General features: G+C 37.8%; 1 protein-coding gene across 1 annotated transcript in view; it reads right to left on the bottom strand.

Moving 5' to 3' along the window:
• Positions 1–4,251: 4,251 nt before the first annotated feature.
• The window catches only part of VAV3 (vav guanine nucleotide exchange factor 3), a gene marked incomplete at its 5' end in the record, with an annotated part of 162,607 nt that continues 146,247 nt past the window's right edge, over positions 4,252–20,611 (bottom strand). The window contains 3 exons of the mRNA XM_084266232.1: positions 4,252–4,956; positions 6,678–6,829; positions 17,748–17,877. Of these exons, the coding sequence (XP_084122358.1) occupies positions 4,915–4,956; positions 6,678–6,829; positions 17,748–17,877 (324 nt within the window). The 3' untranslated portion in view covers positions 4,252–4,914. The remainder of the gene's footprint in view (positions 4,957–6,677; positions 6,830–17,747; positions 17,878–20,611) is intronic.

The following is a 20,611-nucleotide window of genomic DNA, read 5'->3' as shown; positions in this document are numbered from 1 at the left end:
ACTTTTGATTTCTTCTTCTCTAATCTTCTCTATTTCTGTTCTTCCTAAAGCCACGTACAACGCTATTAATATAAAAAAACAGTTCTGAAAGAAGGAAACCAGCTTCATACTCCCTGGCAAACAGCCACCTCTGAAACTGCCATTCATTTGAACTAGAAATTTACTTTAGGTCAGATTGCAACATTTTAAAATGAACTCACATATTTTCTGAAAAGAATGTTACTAGGTTAAAAAAAAATGTAACCCTGAAAAAGTCATCAATAACTCAAACATTTCAGGAGGCTTATTAAATAAAATCTAACTTTGCAGTCCTGTAAGCAGCAGAGATCCCTATAATGAATGGGCAGAACACACTACAGCAGATCAGGAATTATAAAGCTAAATTAGAAACCCAAATCTCATTTGCTATAAAAACGAACGGCTCTTTGTTCTTGAAAAGGAAGTTGCTAAGATAATGCAATAAATCACCCTTCTGCAGTCAATTTCTGATGCTTAATCCTTTCTATATTTCTATTAGCTAATTATACATGCATCATACATTTCAGCACTTTGTAAGAAGCGGGCATCATTAACATCTCATCTCACAGCTTTATGAAATTCCAATTACTCAAAACTACCCTTCCTCCATGTAATGGGCATCCAGGTAAGAGCTGAAGTTCCATGGCACACTTCAAGTAAAGTTAGGAATGCTATTAACTTTTTTCTCTTAAATGAATACATTCTGAAGTTGTATGCCAGGAATGACCCTACCTGAATTTGATGAGAGCAGATACTGCTGTAGCTTGCTAAAGATCCATGCATTACATAGACACACACAGCACCTCTAGCTGTCATTTTACCTTTATGCCTGCTGTGCTGGGTCTGGCTGAAATGGCATTAATTTCTTCATACCAGTGCTGTGTTCTGGATGTGCAATGAACACAGAGCTGAATACACCCTATAGCTGAAGGGTGCTGCATAGCATTATGGCCTTCTCTGTTTCTTACTCTGTGCCCTCTCCCCAGTGAATGGAAGTTGGGAGGGGGCACAACCAGGTTGACGACCTAAACTAACCCAGGAGATACTCCATATCACATCATGTCACACTCAGCAATAAAGGAAGCATTTCCTCTGCCACTCTACTGGAACAATCAGTGCTCTCTGAACAGAAGAGCTTGAATTTCAGATGAAACAGTAATGTGTCTCTCAGCAGGCTAGTTTGTGAGACAAAAGTTAATGTACATTAGTGTCAATATAGTTAGTGAAACAGTATGAGAGTGCTAGTCCATAAATTCTATCTGCCTTTTTCCAAAGCAACACCCATCATGAAACACAAACTTTTTTGCACTGAACACTGAATTCAATTGAACAAACCCCAGATCTGGGTGTTTTGTATACATTATAAAAACAACCTTTTTTTTTTTTTTTTTTTTTAAGACAGCACCTTTTTCTCACCTTTAGCAACTGCTAAACCCTTGAGAATCAACTTTTTCCTTCATAGAGCATCTGGAGCTTGCCTGTGAGGCACAGGAGAAAGGTATCCTGGTTGGCATAATTTTCATTGTTCAAATTCAATTTTGTCAAGCCAAGATTTTCAAATAAGCTTCCAAGCCTTACAACTGAAAACAAATATTCAGAACAGTCACAAAGTGGTTCTTATACCCTAATTACAGTGCTTTCTCAATTTCTCACCCATCAGAGGACATGCATCTCTTCTCACGTATCAGGGGAAGAACGCCTGTGACTGAGTGTGATATTGTTAACAAGAGAATTTAATTGAGAAACATTTTTGCATCTCGCATTAGGTGTGACTCAGTTATGTGATATGTTCATGGGTGACAGGAAAATTATGCCTTACATCTGTAGAGATGTGTGAATGCCTCATTAAGTTTAATAATTATCTGTTAGAAGGGCAGTTCCACAAGAAAATCTCTGCTACTGAGAAACTGAAGGGACACAGTGAATCAACACTACAATTGGACCATCACTGACCTTGCTGAATTAATTCGCCTGTCCAGAAATATTTATATAAACATTATTAATAATGAATGAATGGGTTACACCATGAAAAGGTTATCAAGTAGGCCTTAATTAGCTACACACCTTATTTTCAGATTTGAGCTCAATTTGACCTTAATTTTTACGCTGTTACATATGACAGAGAGAGAAGGTAGAGGATAAAGGGCATTGCTATGAAACATGACATATAAAAGGTGACTTCAAAAAAACCCCAACCTTTTCTTTTCCAGTCAAAAAAACTACAAGCATCATCATTGGCAGACAAAAATCAATAGTGATTGATTCCTCAATATTTTCTATAGCTAGAAAACAAAACAAACCCCACTACCATCTGCCTGGATGTGGCAGAAAGCACAGTGTCCCAACAACAGTTAGACAAAAGCAGCACAGCCTTCACACTAGCCAAAAATGTATTCTGACACATTAAACAAAAAAATAGCCAGTTTATTACACTTAAGTTTAAAAAATACAATCGAAAGTACTGTAGCTACATTATTGAATGACAACAAAACCTCTATACAGGCAAAAGCATCACATGAAACAGACAATCCAGAATATTTAGGAAGTCTTTGGTACTCAAAATATAGTTTAGGATGCAGCATTAACTCAATGGATACAGGGCATTAAACACAAACAATGACGTGTGGATTTATGCCACAGAAATAAGTTTAGCTATGGCTTTCATTCTTCTCAAAGGCTGATACTGGACTCAGGAACTGCTTACTAGCTTTACAGCAACTTCAGGATGGAGAGACTACTAAAATGTATTCTAAAACCAAGGTGTTGAAAATGACTGATGTATTTCTCAATTCATATTGAATTCAACTGTCTCTTATCAGAACTATATGACAGCAGAACACTAAAACACTTCACAGCCCTAGAGCCTATTGCTCTACCCCTTGAGCAGGCAAAACTGTAAAAGAATCATCTTTGTCTACTTAAGGACTATAGGATTAGGCTCACAACAGACGGTAAAACCGCAGGGCAAAACATGTTCAAAGACAGCAAACCCTAGTCTACACCGCTGTACACATAAATTACAAAATATGTTCTGGGCATAATCTACATATTTACAACTGCTCTCTCAATTGTTCCACCATGTACTCAACACAATCACAGTTTACATAATTTTGAGGTAAATTCTTGAAAAGTTAGAGCATCAGCAGTGTTTCATCCGCAAGGCTGAATCTCACAAGTGGAGGATTTCTAAGAAGAAGATTGTCTCCTTCACATCGTCACTCAGTGGTATATGCTAGAGGCAACATGTGGGTAAAACAGTGGCAGAGACAAAGGGAATTATTTGGAACCCTCTGTGCTGTGCTTGGTTCTCCCTGATAGCCAAAAGGAGGCCATAAAGAAGCAAACACCACCAGGGACAGCCAAAAATAAACTGAAACACATACTAGCAGATTCTGCTCTGTGTATGAACAGTGAGTAATATGTTGCTTGTAGAGTGGGAGGAAACAGCAGTGTTAAATGGTGCAGTGTCTCTGCACACCAACGGGAAGATGCCTATGTGAACAGAGGATGGGGAAAAGCAAGAGAGGATATGGGACCGAATGAATTAACTTTCTTGATCAGTCAACATTGTCCTAGGAAGAAAATGCATTTAAGAGCTTTATTTTCTTAGTTTTCAATCCAGGTTAGACATTATCTAAATATTCAAAGTTGCATATCTTAAGACATCAACCACATTTATTTTAGCTTATAACTACAGCACCCTTCATATGTATATTAAAACACTGCTTCACCAGGGGGTGGAGACAACTTTACAAGGGCTGATGTTTCAAAGCTAGTGAACCTACACACATTTTTCCTTGAGGATGTTCATAACACTACAGCAAGACCACTCCCTGAACTGTTGCTAGCATCCAGGGAACAGGAGAGGAAAGGGCACAAAGTCTGCCAAGTTCTGTTTGCATTACCTCATAAGAGCACAAAGTGACAGGAACTCCTGCCTAACTAGGAAAAGACAGCTGAGAGTTGGAAGCATTAAAGTTCATCTGAATTAATCAAGAGATTATGATAAATAGTTTTGTTGTTGAAGTGACATCAGCTTGCATTACTATGTTCACCTATAGAACAGGTCTACAGTATTTAATGCTCAAAATGTTAAAACTCATCTTGTCATAACTATCCTCCATAGTACTTTTATGGTCAGCTGTTTACATGGAGAAATCTGACACTGAAAGACTTGGAATGACAAAGAAAGGATCCCATGATCCTACTTTGTGGATGCTTATTCAAGCAACACCACATCACACCACCTTTTTAAAATGTTGTCTTTGAACAAATTGTTAGAAGATTTAGGCAGGACCTCAAAGTAGTCATTTAATTATATATGCATGAACATCAGTCACGTTTACTACATCGATATTTTCCTTCAGAATGTTTTTTTCTGAGTGTAAAAGTGTTTGCAAGGTGATAAGTGAAGTAGTTTGGTATTTTGAGACAAGTCTACTGACTGTACTTTATGTCCACCAAATGACTAAACTCTTGTTTTCTGCATGCAGTGATAAGGAATAAGCCTTCATCTTCTTGTACCATCATAGATGTTAGCTAGAAGAAAAGAGACTTATTAAATATTCAGCCATAGCTAATATTCATGGTGTAGTACAGGGTGAAATGAAAAGGAGAATAAAGAAATTCATTTTCCAGAAATCTTCTGGGAAGGTGAGTGTTGGACTTTGTACTGATCCCCAGTGATGGCAAACTGGCAGGTTTTTTTCTTGCACAGCTCTGGGCAAGGTAATCATCTGTCAGCACAAACTTCTCAATAAATCCCAACATTAAGACTGGAAGGTTCAGACAGATAAAAACGTTGCTGTTTAAATACTTAACAAGACCAATAACACTTTGAAGATATTAAATTTTTACAATCCCTGAAACTGCTCACAGCAGAGAAAAGTTTTTAATTCATTCGTCCTCTTCAACGTAAGTCGATGGAAACCAGCCCACCTAAAAAGGGGAGAAGCAGAACAAAAACCATACATGAGATGCACAAGGTTTTCTTTAAATGGCTGAACTAGGCAAAACAAGGATGGGACTGTTGAGTAAACATAAGATTACAAAGATAAGCCTGAATGACCTGCCACAGCTAGGGTAAGCACCCTCAAAAGAAGAACAGCTTGCAGACATGACAACTTGGAGACCAAATCCATACCCTACCCTCAAAAAAAAAAAGCAGCCAAAAACAACAAATAAAACCCTCATGCTTCTGCCCAAATTGGAAGCCTAAACATTCAGAATGGAAGTCTGGAAATGCAAAGGGTAGAAGTAGTTTTACTACAGGGAGGATGCTGCTATTTTTTAAATGAGCATTTTAATATTTAACAGACTTGAGTAATGTCCCGGAAATCCTCTTACAAAGGAAATAGTGACAAGGAGTTAAATTCCATTACCACCAACAGGAATGTTGACTAAAAGAGAACTGGAAAGCAGAGTTCAGTGTTTTACACCTCCTAAGTTACACTGCTATCTCCTCCTTGGAATTAATGATGCGTCAAAGATTATATAAGAGATATAGGGAAGCGATGCCAGATGTTCCCTATTGTCTTATCTATTTGCTTGACTTTTTTACTCAGACTTCTTTCTACCTAAGTCAATTTAACACTCATGAAAGACCTCAAAAACAACCTAGAGCACAATCAGGAGAAGTAACTGCATAAACTTGGTTTTAGACTACCCTGCCAAAATACCTCCAAAGGTAAGTTTGTGATCTCAAGGCCAGGATGTGAAAGCTATCAGAAAGAATGGTAGTATATAACAGGACATCCTTTAGGATGCAGGTAGGTGTAATAGAATGAGATGCTCAGTTTTCACACGTAAATGTAGATAGGATAAATATATTTCCTCTTATCTAATTGACCATTTCACTTCAAGATCATAACCAGGCTCATGTACATAAAAGCCATTCTCCAGATCACAAAAAAGCAGTAAATCTGGACATTTTTATCAACCAGACTTGCAACTTTCATTTTCAGCTTCCAGTCAACCTACTTTCTTCCACCCTACATTCCTTGATCCTCCATCTCAGCCCTTCAGACATGGAAACAGCATCCTCAAATACTTCTGCCTAATCTGCACTAAAGAGTGGTATATTGGAAGTGAAACAATATAGCCTTTATAGGTAAAAACAGAAACTTAGACTTCCATGGAAGTCTGAAGGCAGTGTAAAGTGACTTTAGAAAAAAATCTGTCCTAAATATGCCACTTCATAAGAGCCACATTTTTAGAGACGAAAGCAGCAACCTGCTATAAAAAAGGTGAGCAATTCCACTGCATTGTAGTCTGGCAGAAAGGGGTGGAAATCATTCTGTGTTAAACTGGTAAACAGACTTCCACAGCACCAGGAACTTGAGCTTTTGACCCCAAATATGTGTGTGCAGCACAGTTCAAGAAAGTTCAGCTGTAGCTGTACTATTAATCCTTGTTATTTCCAACCATATAATCTTGCCCAGATATTCAGCCAGGTAGGTCACATTAAATGACCAATTAATTTAGACTCTTGGCTGGCAAGAGTTCTGCCTGGCTCCTACGAAACAGACATGAGAACATGTTGTATCTGGTGAATACAAAGAAAGTTTATCATGTAGAAACACTTTTTTTCCCCCAAAAAACCCCACTGACAGCAATGGCAGAAATGAGACAAAGAGGAAAAAACCCAAGCCCAACCTTACCTTGCCATTTACTTCACCTCTCCACCAGCCATTCGCACTCATCTTTGTGTAAATTTTTACAACATCCCCCTTCAACAAGGACAGTTCTCTCATGTCTCTCGCACAGAAGTCGTATCTGGCTATGGCAATGCCTATCACCTTTGGGCTTAGCACTGAAACAAAACAGACATGATTGGGGTTTGTTAATTGAGAGCTACTGAAGAAATGCAAATAGCAGGACTGTGAAATATAAAACACTGGTTTGCAACAACATTCACTGGCATTAATTTTATGCAAAAGTGAAAGCATCTACACTGCACAGATCAAGGTTTAAACATAGGTGAACAGTGTAAAAATTGAAGGGATTTTACCTGTACTTTTAAATAGTAATTTTTATTTTTAGAAAAACAGTCAATCTAGATGAACAATAAACAAGATCTCCAACCCTGATACTGCTAAAAACATGTGCAATTTTTTTCTTGGGCTTCATAATAAAACTTGCTGCCAGTTACTTGCATCAACATATTTTACAGGTCACTGGTTTCTTTCCAAAAGAATTATTAGCATTTACAGTTGATTTAACTTTAAATCTCTAATGAAACAAAACAAATTGAGTAAGGTGCTGTTCTTTCCAAAACAATTCCAAAGTTAAATATTAATGCACTCAAAATTAGAAGCTAACATAAGCATGAGCAAAACAGTAAAGTTTCCACAGGAAATGTATATGGATCATTTATTACAATCTGCATGAACACTGGCTAATACAAATCTCTTCTTTTCAGTTTATGCTGTAAATCACCCATGAATTTGTTCTACAAAACCTTTTATGAAGAAAAAAATCCTAATTTTTTTTTATCTAAGTTTCATTGAAATTAATACTTTAAAAATTTAAGGTACATCAGTACATAAGTTTTTGGCCAATGTAAAGCTCAGACATTTCTGAATTATTTTTGAAGACCAATTTTTTATAAAAAGCTTAATTTTAAAAACCAACACACTCTCTCCCATACAATTTAATAGGAAATTATGGTTTTAACTCTGATGTAGAGTCCCAACTCACACAAGAAACCCTTGAACTTCCCAATGAGAGGAAACTAGGCATGGCACCCAAGAGGTAAGAAACCTGTGGATCTGAGCAGTTTTTAAAAGCCTCTGCTACTCTGCTGCATTTTGTAGTTGGATTATATGTAGTGAAAGTTCTTCAGTTTTTATCCCACTAATACCATTTTCTTTTGCAGTTTTTTTCCTATGTAAATTACAGTAAATAGGGAATTGTCAGCACAAGCAAGCTTCTTATTGAAAAGATTTCGAACGAATTCATCATAGGATCACGACACAATGTACATCTGATCATCTCTCCCAGAACACCTTGCAATTTCTTAGAAATTCCCAACTGTCTTTAGGAAATACCATTAAGAGTTTAGTTTTAGCAACTCCTTCAACACTGTGACACTGAAAGTTCATAGCTGGTTGCTTTTCATTTATATCAGGAACAGGAAACATGGCAAATGAGCTAGAAGGTTTTGACAGTGTCAGCTCTGCCTTTATTGAAGATTTCTTTTAACCCCACTGGGGACATCTCACAAACAGAGGCTTTTGTGTAATCGTACTAAATATACGAAAATCATTATAAATTCAAATATTTTAGCTTATGAAGACAATAAAAACGTATTTTATAACAACAACAACAAATACTATGTTTTAGGTGTTCTTCTAGACATACCACAAAAACCAGAATGCCTAAAAAAATGTTCTGGCAAGAGATTATGCTTACTTTTATATCATGGCTTAAAGCATAGTCCAACATTTCTGGCTGCTTATGTAGAGTATGTTTATCAGATACTTCATATGGGATTTACAGGATGCCATACAAAAAAGAATAAGCATCTCAATTTATTTCTTATATTTACAATACGAAGACATTTTAAAAACCTAGGTGATATATTAAAACACTGAAGTTCAAATGTACTTCCCCCCCCCACCCAAGCAAGTCAGATGTAGACTTGTTTAGATCCTGACATGAATGTTACGGCCTCTACATTATCAGGCTTTCAGCAATCAATTTTACAGGGAAAGGGCACATTAGGGACAGCAATTGTTTTAGAGAAAGCAAAAACCAACACACCAAAAAGCAGTTATTGATTGTAAAGTCAGTAACCATTTATAGGTGTGTAGCAATATCACTGGCAGATTTGGGGAAGCACCACAGGATGGCAGGAGTGATTCTGTGGAGCAGGGTATCATTTCAGATTCTCAAAACCGACATAAGTGGGCAAAGATCACACAAGACAAAGATTAAGAAATCTGGGAAAACATGGAAGAATGTAATTAATGGAGGGAAGAAATGCATGGAAAAATAATGAAGAGGGAGAATACTGAGGTAAAATCGGGACAGAAAGAGGGGCAGGTCTGGGGGAAAGGAGAACTTCTTTCAGTTTGTGAAGGCAAAGAAGAAAAGGAGAAAGAACCAAGAGAAACCAAAACTATAGATGTCCAAAAGTCTTGAGGCAGAAAGGAGCAAAATTTAGATTCAGAATCCAACATCCATATTTTAAAGTAAGAAATATATAAAAGGAAGCCAGACAATTGATAGACCACTGGAAAATGATGGTGCAAATTCTGGAAAAAAATATTATCTATATCTGGTGACAATCACAAAACATTCTGAGTAGAAATTATCAGCCCTGAAATTCCAATCAGAGCTGTCCTAGGATAAATGAAACTTGAAGGCAGACAGTCAACACGTAGAAAAGACACCCATACAAATGGGAGAACAAACAGAGAATGAAGGAGAAAAGGAGGATTAACAAGGAATAGAGCGGGAAGTCTGAGGGAGGTGAACAAAAGGTACATGTGTAAACAAGTTTCCTGATTTTGGCTGGGATAATTTTCTTACTAGCAGCTGGTTAGTGCTGTGTTTCATACTTATGATGAGAATAACGTTGTTAACACACCAATGTTTTAGGTGCTACCAAACAGGCAAGGACTTTTCAGGTTCTCACACTGCCCTGGCAATGAGGAAGTGAGGGGTGCCCAAGAAGCTGGGTGGAGACATGTCCAGGACAGCAGACCCCAACTAGCCAAAGGGATATTCCATACCATATGTCAGCATTTAACTGGGGATAGGCTGGGAGGCGGCAGGGATCCAGAACTAACTGAGCATCAGCTCGGTGGTGAGCAATTGTGCTATACATCACTTGGGTTTTATATTCTTTTACTATAATCATTATTATTCTCTTTCTTTTCTGTTTGATTAAACTGTCTTAATCTCAACCCACAAATTTTACTCTTTTTTTATTCTTTTCTCCATCCCACTGAGGGGGCAGGAGGAGTGAGTGAACAGCTGTACAGCTGTTTTAGCTCCCTCCAGGTTAAGCCATGACAATGAGCAAGACGCACATTCAGCCTTTCCTTCAGCAAACAGGTGGTGAAGAAAAGACAGAAAACTATAGTCAGCTTTGATTTACACCAGAGAAGTTTCTCATTCATAGTGAGACATGCTGCAAATGAATTTCAATACCAGTTTGGGCTACTGGAGAAGGAACTGAGGTGCAAACAGAAGAGGATCTATGTGCTTACTGCAGGCTGCTCTACCTCACATTTCTGCCTGTGCTCAAATTCTAGAAGGGTTAATATCATCATAAAAGCTGCAAGTAGTTATTCTGTCCCTGTGGTCCAGCCTCCTCATCATTCTGCAGCCACATCCACTATGTGTTGCTGCTGTAGTGGTTTCCATGCTCCTTGAATCAATGCACATTTACTTGCACTGTTTAGGCAAATCTCAGATCTGTTATGCATATGCATAGGCAGCACCTTCAGTAGTGCTCAGTACTTGGCTTAACCCTTCTCCTGAGTTAACAATGTCCCTATCAGCAGAACTAGCTAACTCTGAAGACCCTTTTGAAGAAAATACTTGTAAAATCATGAATATGTATTTGTTCATTCACTGTCAGCAAAATCCTTGGCTATATAAAAAAAGATTATTTTACTAAGAACTTAGGAAGTGGTGTAGCCTGCCCATCAGAATATGAAATCCCATTCAAACAGCTAGGTAAACTTAAATTAAGACCTAATAAACAATATTTTCCTTTAATATTTTGTACTTGTATAAAAAATACTTTACACAGCATAGCACACTATAGAAAACATTGAATCCTTACTTATTGTTATACAGTTAAAATACTTTGATAGAGCAGTTTTTCATAGGAAAAAAGGAATATCATTTTAATTTGTAGAAACCATATGTGGGAATATGCGACAGGCTTAAAGTAACAGCAGTCTGGATTGCTGTTCTCTCACACCATCAGCCACTTTACAGTTTTGTTTTCATGGAACAGATACTAGTTTCAGTACAAACAGACTTCATGATAAAATACTGTTATGTTAAATGAAAGAGGTCACCCACTGTCCTTACCCAATGGACAAAAGCTCAGTACAATAAAGGGCCAAAACCAAAGTCCTCTGTGTTCTCCGATTAACAGGAGGGAATGATTCAGACACGCCAGATGAACATGGCTTTCTACAAATGTGTCCCTTCATGGAATAGTACCTTAAGGCTTAGATTGATGCTGGGACCTCTGAAAGTAGAAGTATCTGTCACATCTCTCCCTCCCCACTAAAAAAGAAAATATGTAGAAATCAAAGCATCAGACTCAAAAACAGTGAACTAACTGAGGGGCAAAGCATTCAAGAGCAGTGTAAGGACACGGAGATAAAAATCCCTGGCACAAATCAAGGTAGGGCTCAGAGAGACTTTCAGCACAAGTAAGCACACAAGCCATTCTCCTACTAAGCTGCCAGCTACATCCTTTTCCTCCTCTAGAAACTATGGAAAGCCTTAAGAAAGCCTTAGTGCTTACAGCACTAAGCAATTTTGATGATGTCTGTGGGGCAGACATAAAACATGCTGCCAGCTCAGATCTTGATTACAACCTCTGCATCCATGTGTATCAGGAAGAATTTCTTTACTGAAAGGGAAGTCAGGCACTGGAACAGGCTGCCCAGGGAAGTGGTGGAGTCATCATCCCTGGAACTATTTAAAAGGCTCATAGACATGTGCTTGGGGACATGGTCTAGAAGTGGACTAGGCTGTGGCTGGACTCAATGATCTTAAAGGTCTCTTCCAACCTAAATGATTGTAGGAGTCTATGCTCACCTCCCTTTCCCTAGTGCAAGTCAGCCTCAATCCTGATTTCCACACACTTGGCCAAGTCCTCCACCCCGTACACAGAGGTGTGTCAACATAACGTGTGTTATGCTCACAGTAGTAGCTCCTGCCATACGCTCCTCAAAGGCATTTATTGACCTTCCTTACTAGCAACAGCCTTCCTGAAATGTCCAGCAGCGCTGTTCACCTCTGAAGACCACGTCTGAGACCACAGCAAGTCACAACGGCACAGACACATAACTGACTCTACTTCTACTACTACAAGCATTTTTATGAATTCTTAGTTTAAAAGGTTTACATTTATTAAAGCCAGAGATGGTTAATTGAGAACAACAAAAACAATATTTAGAATACAGATGAGAAAAATTAACTAACAAAGTTAATGCAGAATTTATAGAAAGCATTTTCTACAACACACGTACTGTATTCTAAGATGCTGCTGCAGTACAGTTTCCTGCAGGGATGGGACGAACATATTCTTTATCTGCAAGCAGTGACATTTTCAGGTATGTGCATTTGAAAAAAACACATTACAATAAGCTCATAGATGTCAAATGCACAAGAAATTAATGGTCAATTGATCATTGATTACATGCTGTAACTATTGAGCTTTACAATGAATACTCAAAGAGCTTATTTTAATATGCACTTATTCAAAAAATTATTTTTGTTATATTCTAGGAATAACACATCATAACTCAGATTTTGGAGTTAGAGAACTGAAGTATTAGATTCGTCCCTTCCCTTGCTTGCTGCATACAGAAACAACAGAAGCAAATTTAGAAGAAATATAAAAGCAGTAAAGCAGTACCTGACCAGAAAGGAGTGGAGGAAGGGGGAACAAAGCTGTAGTCTGGAGGAGTTACAAAAGAAAACCCACAGAACAAAGAAGGGGCTTAGAGAAAGAAAGAGAAAAAGAGAAAAGCAAAAGAACATTGAAATATTGGCACAAGATTTAAATAATAGTTTCTTAACTATATAATTCATTGATAATAAGGAAACTAAGGTTCCCTACTAAGGATGTCTGGAAGGAAATTGACTATAATAACTAGAAAATTTGGATCTATGATTTAATTTTTAACAATTTCATTTTTCAAAGAGTATAGTAGAAAGATGACACCCATGCAGGGTTTAGAGAAGCAAATTAAAGCTGTGGAGTCCTGCAAATATTTTCAGATTTAACAGACATTTTTCCCCCCTTAATTTTGCGTGTCCCAGGTAACAGTACAAAAAGCAGGAACTTGAGCATTTGTAAGAATGCCTCTTGAGCCCAGGAAGACTGGTCACACCCCCTGAATTAGGAATATAGCCTAAGTACCAGCTGAACTGGCGCCTCATCCTATGCATGGGAAAATGTATGCATTTTGCCCTGGTAATCATTACCACCAATAGGAATTCCACAGCTAAACTACATCCTCTAAGGCCCAAAGAGTACTGCTCACCTTTGCAGTTTTTCCTGACTCGAGAGAGAACACTTGACCAAGAGAAAAAGCCTACATTTGGCCTTGGCAGAGCCAGCACATCATCCTAGTCCTTGTAACACCTTCCTCAGGTGAGAAGTTAGAGGTGCAATGGCTCTATTGCCAACAAACCTGGGGTCAACATATTTTTAAATACAACCTTAGATGAACAAAACTAAAATCACTTCAAATAGAACTACAGTTTTGACATGTTCTCACTTCGTGCCCCTCTTCCAAAGAGGCAATAAGGACACAGTGTACAAAAACTAACAGAGTTGGGTTCTTTGCTCTCAGCTGTGATTTGCAAAGGGAAGTTTGTCCTCAGGTGGGTAAATGAAAGCGTAGCCTCTAAATTATGCTTAATAATATCTATAATTACTGACCAAGGGTGTTTCTTAAAAATGTATTCATTACGTACAGCTGCTTCCCTGAGTTTATTCTTGTAATTACACATGAAAATCATTTTTCTTCAAAATGGTTATTCACAGGAGTAACAACGAACTATTTCAAACAAGGAATTGGCAAAGAATCCATGGAAAAAGTAGTGATACAGGTTTTGTGCATCTTACCTGGATGACGATACATTTGTGACAATGAAACTACCGGCATAAATAAACTAAACAAGACTGAGACTGCATTTTAATATCCATAGGCTAAGGGTTATTAGCCCCACAACATAAACCAACAGCAGTTTAGGTTAGCACCTCCAAGTAATACAAAAGAAACATACTCCAGGGCCACTTGCACACTAAAAACTCCTTTCTCATCCTTCACAGTGAGGATCGATCCTTTCCTCGCCTTTAATACTAAAGAATCACCTGAGGTGCTTAAGGATACCCAAGGAACTCCCTTATACTGGAGCTAGTAACCACAAGTGGCAGCTCTGTGTAGAAGTGTTACACAAACTGACAGGGCAACTTGACTGAAGGGGTGTGCCCATTCTTAGAGAAAAGCTATTTTATTTCTACAGAAGTCCAGTGAGGTGCAAAAAAGTAGTGTGGAAGAATAAAGACAGGTTAGGTAGTGGCACATCCTTTCCTGTCCATACATTATCTTAATTTGGGGGGAAATTTTCTGTCCAATATCAGGGGAGGTTTGGGGGTTTTGTGTGAAATTCTGGAGAACTAAACATCTGTGGGCAAGGAAATCCTACTGGATGTCTACAGATAACTGCTCTGAAACATCCCTAATAAGGCGTTTGGTGCTGGCTTTTAAGGGAAAAGGCTGGGTGCTTTCATTTCCTTATGAGTGAGGGATAACTTCTGTTTTATTTTACTTTATCAACACATACTTTTTACACAGTTAATGCTTTAAATAGAATGATGTAACTAGCTAGGTACCTATTCCTAGTCTACAAGGGACAAAAAAACAGCCACTCTGATTTTGGCTTCGTGATCTTGGTTACATTAAAATCTGAATTTCAGAAAGACTCAAATTTCTCAGTGATTGTGCTCTGCATGAGCAGACTGGAATAAAAACCCAAAACAATACACAATAGAGAAATGGCATCTTTTCTTCTTCCATTTTTGCCTTTATTTCATTAAATGGTCGATCATCCCTTTAATCTAATGTAAGAATTAGCATTTTTCTGTGTAGCAAAACAAAATTTGATCATGTTGTGTTTAGAAAAGCCTAGGACTGAAAAATAAGAAAAAGTGTATCGTTTCCGCAAACATTTTCCTAAGTAACTTGAATTTCTAAACTGAGAAGAATTAATGCCTGACAGCTTTTACAACCACATTAGAAGTATAGACTAAATATTAGAATAAAGTTTGTGACTTCTGCAAGGCCAGGAAACTAAAAAGCAAAATTCTAATTGAAGTGGGAAGCCAAATTATGTACCTCTATTAAAAAAAGAAAAAATTCTGTTCCCAAAATCAAATAGATGCTGAAAGGAGAATCAAAGTCCCTGGAAATGTCAAGTTGTAGTGGGATTTATTATGATTCACAACAGAAATTACAAGAAAACTGAAATGCAACTTGATTTTCTTTCCTTCAATGGGTAAATGAAAATATTACAATTACAAAAAATGAATATAATTCTCTCTCACATTGCTCTAGAAAGAGAAGTTGATGTGGTATTGCCATTAAATTTCAAAGCAGCTCAGTGTCTTTGGCAGCAGAAAATTATACAAATCTGTCAACATTTTTAGAAATATTTATACTACTTCCTCTATATTATATGCTGATGTCCAGCTGTTTTGAATAAGAACCTGATGCCTTTTCAAATGGTGGCCTCATTCAAAAAAACCCAGATGCAATCACATGTATTTTATGGTGCAAAATAGTAAGGTGACATCAAAGCCTCCTTAAAAAATCAGCTTCAAATTGCCGAAGTCCATTACATTCAATAGCTTCAGCCCTGTTCTTGTTAAAATATGGCCAGTGCGACACCGAGCAGTTGCACAACTTTAAAAAGGGAAGTGCTCCTCTCTCTTCAGCCAACCTGTCTTTTTTTTTTCAAACAATTGTTTTTCTTGCATTTGGATTACGTGGGAAGAGATAAAAAACACAGCTGTGTGGCAGTTCCCACTGAAGGCTGTGAACTCAAAGTCCAACCACTGCCCCATGACTTGTTTTCTCTACTGAACAGCCTGAAGTTTACCATTTTATTCAGCCCAGCAGAGTTCACACCACCAAGATATATCATTATTCTAACATGAACTTGATAATAACCAAGAGGATAGCTTTAAACCTGAGCAGCACAACTCAAAAAGGGCTGTTAATGATGGAAATTTTGCTTAAAAAACAACAAACCAACCCACACCGCTGGAGATGTGCTCACGCTTTAAACAAAAATGGCCAGATCCATTAAAGTGTCATCCAGCATCAATACAGGTAGGTGAGCAGAAATTTGGAGATCTGTTAGAGGAGCCTGAGAAGTCAGAGGGGGTTTTGATCAGTTTGGCCCACGACAAAACTTGCCAGTTCCCACGGCACAGTTTGTAACATTACAACATTACTGCAGCAGAGAGGCACTTTCTCATCCCTTGACTAAGATGAGTGCATCCCACACCCATTTCTCTCCCTTTTCCATACACTCTGAAAGATCTTAAAGGAGATTTTGTATGTGGGACTGAAGCTAATGAGGATTGTATACTGTAAAGCTTGAAAACACTGGAGTAAACGCTCTTGCAGACTAAGAGGTTGGTGGAAAGCATAGATACGCTGTAACTGACCTAAGAAAGAATTCAAATTGGCTCTGCTTTACAGTCAGCACTTACCAGCCCAAAGGCAAATAAAGCAAAGCAGGGCATATCCTGTCAACAGTTAAAGCCTCAACACTGTAAGGAGGCAAGGGATGAGGAAAGCACGAGATGACAAAAGGAAGAGAGAAGCAAAGGGGGATCGCAAGCTAAAGGGAGAGTAACGGAAGAGAATAAATTCCCAGTGCAGCAGGGAGAAAATGGACAGAAGTGAAAGAAACAGAAATAGGAGGAGGAGATAGGACAGAGTAAATTAAATGCACAGACACACACGCTGGTTTCTTACAATCATGTGTCCTAAATCATCTTCTCTTTAATTAGGAGAGGAAGAAAGTTATAGAAATGTTGTGGAACAGAGGCAAGCAAGTAAAATAATCTCACAAATACAGCAAATGACAGTTTCACAGTCACAAAGACTACACTGGAATCCGTGGTCTTTCACAGCAGCCTTCATATTGTTTAAGTCAACATTCATTTTTATTTTCCTCTTATTATGTGTTGCAGTGCAAAGATACAGCCACTGCCTGCTGAACTGCAAATCTAATATTTGCTCTTTGACAGAAAGATTATATACTTTCCAGAGGCCAGCCATGTGGTAGCTTTTAATCACTAACATTGAATCTGTACATGTCCTAAAAATCATGCTAACTTCCACTTCAGTTGTAATCAGTTAAAGAAAGAATACCAGCAGGATGGTCAATCTTCTTAATTTATTTCTAAACTTCAAATTTTTAACTACTAATTGAAGAGTAACTCATAAACTTTCAGAAACTTAGAGGCCTGTTAGAAATGTTTAAGGCTAAAAGGCAGGTTTAAAAATAATTACAATACAGTACATCTATTGGGTTTTTTTGAGAAAGGTATGTTGCATTAGAGTTGCTACTTCATACAGTTACACTGCAAGACTAATGTATTTAAATCCCTTTTTAAGGATTAGAAATTGTCACAGATATTAAAATTTGCCACTGTGTGTATGCAAATGTCTGGAAAAAACTAGGCAGGATGCACTTTAATCTCTCACCAGCATGCCTAATAGATTTTTGATATCAGGGAGATTTTAATTTTGGCAGCAAGACAAACTTGCTAGACATGTTTATAAACCTCCTGGCAGGTCTGAATCCACTTAGCTTCAAAAAATCCTAGCTAAAAGCACTACCATACTAAATGGTTATATGTCAAGAAATGAAGATATTCCAAGCAACATGTCTTTCAGTATTTGTATGACAGAAAACAATATAAAAAAATTTAGAATACTCACAGTTGCCACCTGTTCTGCTACTCCTTTGTCCTGCTGAGTTTTCAGATTCTTTATATGGAAATTGTAGAGTAGTATCCAAACTTCGAAAGCCTTCTTTGAGAGAGTGGTGCTTATAGTACTCTATAAGTTCCTTTCAGAAATGAAAAATATTATGTCACTGGAAATTGAAATCACTTCCTTTTCAATATTCTGGCGTGCAGTCAAAAACAGTTTTATACAAATAATCTTCTTTTATAATGCAACATCCCACAGTATATGTTTATTTTTTAAAAATCAAGTACCTAAATATTGCCTGTTTTCTGCACTGGCACTCAACTGGGTACTGGAAGTTTTTAGGGTCTTTTACAAAGACCTCCTAGAAACAAGAAGTAAAACCTGATTGTCAGAACCAACACTTACAGATCCTTTGACCCAGGCTGAGCATGTGTTTGCCCTTCTGAAGTCAAGCAGAAGGCAAGTTCAATTACTTGTTCAGTGTATAATGTCTTTGTTTTCTCCAATTTCTTTTGCAGTGATGCAATGTTTACCCACACGTTTCTAACTACACAGATGCAAAATAACGCACAAGGCCTGTGTGTAAGTCAACAGCAACTTCCTGAGAAGATACTTAGACCATGTTAAAATTCACAGCTCTAAGATGAGTATTTCTTTTTGTTTGTTTTACAGGTGGGGGTGTATGTCAGTGCACACTGCCTGAAAAATCATACATCTCACATTCTCCTTGGGCCCAATCAAAAAATTTGTCTGTGTGTATGTGTGCACATATGTATTTTATATATATATATACACACACAGAGACAAATTTTATATACATGCACACACACATATCTGAAAATACAAGAAACTGGTTCAAATAGTTCATGTAACCAAGGAGATAAGCCACTTCAGTTTCCATTCTAAAGAAGGCAACACCCATCAAAACACTGACATCTGACATTTGAATTACCCCTAATAATGTCAATACCACACAGTTTGTACACAGAGCTTAGAATAAGATTAAAAGTGACCAGTCAAAGCAAATGTGTTTCATTTGATTAATGATACGTCAACTGTGGGATTTCGCTGTTCAGAAATGCAAGCACAAAGCAACATATTTACTGTAAACCTTCCACTCCACTTACTTACATTTAAATTTCCAAAATCAAAGTTGACCAAGCCAAGCTTAGGTCAAAATAAGGAAATAGTACTATGTTCAATCATTTCCTCCTAGATAAAAAAAAATTTCAACAAAATTATTAGCCTACAACAGCCTGTATCAGTTCAGTGATATATTCATGCCAGCCAAACAAAAAGACTCTCAAATTTAGTCCAAGTTCTAGTGCATAAACCCTAAGCTCTTGATAATAGCCTAAGGATTATCTTCTGAACTGAACTCCAGAGCATCTCACTCCCCACACTGCGAGCTGTTGCATGTCTCAAGCTGCTTCAAAGGCACAGTCCAAAGCTCAGTAAAATCTACACCTGCTTTTAACAGTTCATAATCACAGATCTGCCAGGCACTCCAAGTAAGCACAAAGGCCAGGGGACAAGAACTGTTTGGGCTTTGTTGAGTGATACCAGCACAGCACGAAAGCTACAATGTCAGCAACCACATTTTCCAGCACATATCATCACAAAGTGCACAGACATTCAAATTACCAAGGCAACAGAGAGGGTGATTTGTAAGTAAGCAGCATTCAAAGTAAGATTTCTGGGTAAATTGAAACATAATTAATATGAAAATTTCAACTAGACAGATTTTATTTCTTGGCAAAATAGGTAAAATGGTTCCTAACAGAAAAAACATTACTTCAGGTCACAGATTCAGTGGCTTTCAAAAGCTTATCTTTTAATACCATTCTTCCATGAAAAGAGTTAACAACTGACCTCTAAAACATTCGTTGCACGAATCACAGTTGCAAACTTATGAACAGATAAGTCAGTAGACCCTGCCAGCATGGATGGGGCTCCTCAGGAGCCCGTCACATTACCATGACTCACAGCACACGCAGAGCTGACCTTTCCCTGCACCATGGCCTGCTTTACACACTCAGCACACTTTAATTATTTGTCTGAAAGTTTTTCAAATGTACTATGAAAACAACGTACAAGAGCTGTTCTACTTTTGTTACTACCAAAGTAGCACAGAACACTGTGTCACTGAGATCACTACTTTAGGTTTCCATGGCTGCTGGCTTTGTCTCTCTTCAGCTCCCAGTTCTTCTCTGATTACTTTTGTCCCTCTCTTCTTCCCGACACTGTCACTTTTTCTCTTGCATCTACTCAGAACAAAGCAGCTGTTCCACAGCATATGCAAACAGTACTTACACTATCACTTGTCTATTTAACTTTCAAGGGCAGTTTTCATAATACTCAGACTGAGTTATGAAATTACTTTTTCCCAACTGAATGTTAGCAAGGCTAAATTGGTATCAGTGAGGCCTTCACACTAGAAATTTCTTTTGTCTTCTCAATTCTTTGATGCAATGCATATTCTTTTTGTTTCATTTTTATCTAGTTTGTCCTGTATTTAGAGCTGAATGGTCAGAGATACTTTGGAAACAGCATCAGTGCTTTACACTGCGTCATTGCCATAAGAAGGTATCTGACAGCATGAGACTCCCAGCTCACATGCTTTGTCAAGATCCTGCAAGCACTCCTGTGTTCTCACCAGTTTCCATTGGACCATTTGTAGCATTTGCAGAGCCCATAGCCGACTCCTTCACATATTTGAGGAACGCCATGACTTCTGTTGCCACCAATGTTAAGACCGCACGGTCCCCAGCGCTAACATTAAACACTTTGCTGGGGTTTTTTAAATGACAAATGAAGATAGTGTGGAAACAGCTTAGTGCTTCATCAGGACATATATGTTTATTCTATAA

This window comes from Gallinula chloropus (genome assembly GCF_964237585.1).
Source record: "Gallinula chloropus genome assembly, chromosome: 6".
NCBI classification, from domain to species: Eukaryota; Metazoa; Chordata; class Aves; order Gruiformes; family Rallidae; genus Gallinula; species Gallinula chloropus.
This window is presented reverse-complemented; position numbering and strand designations above follow the sequence as displayed.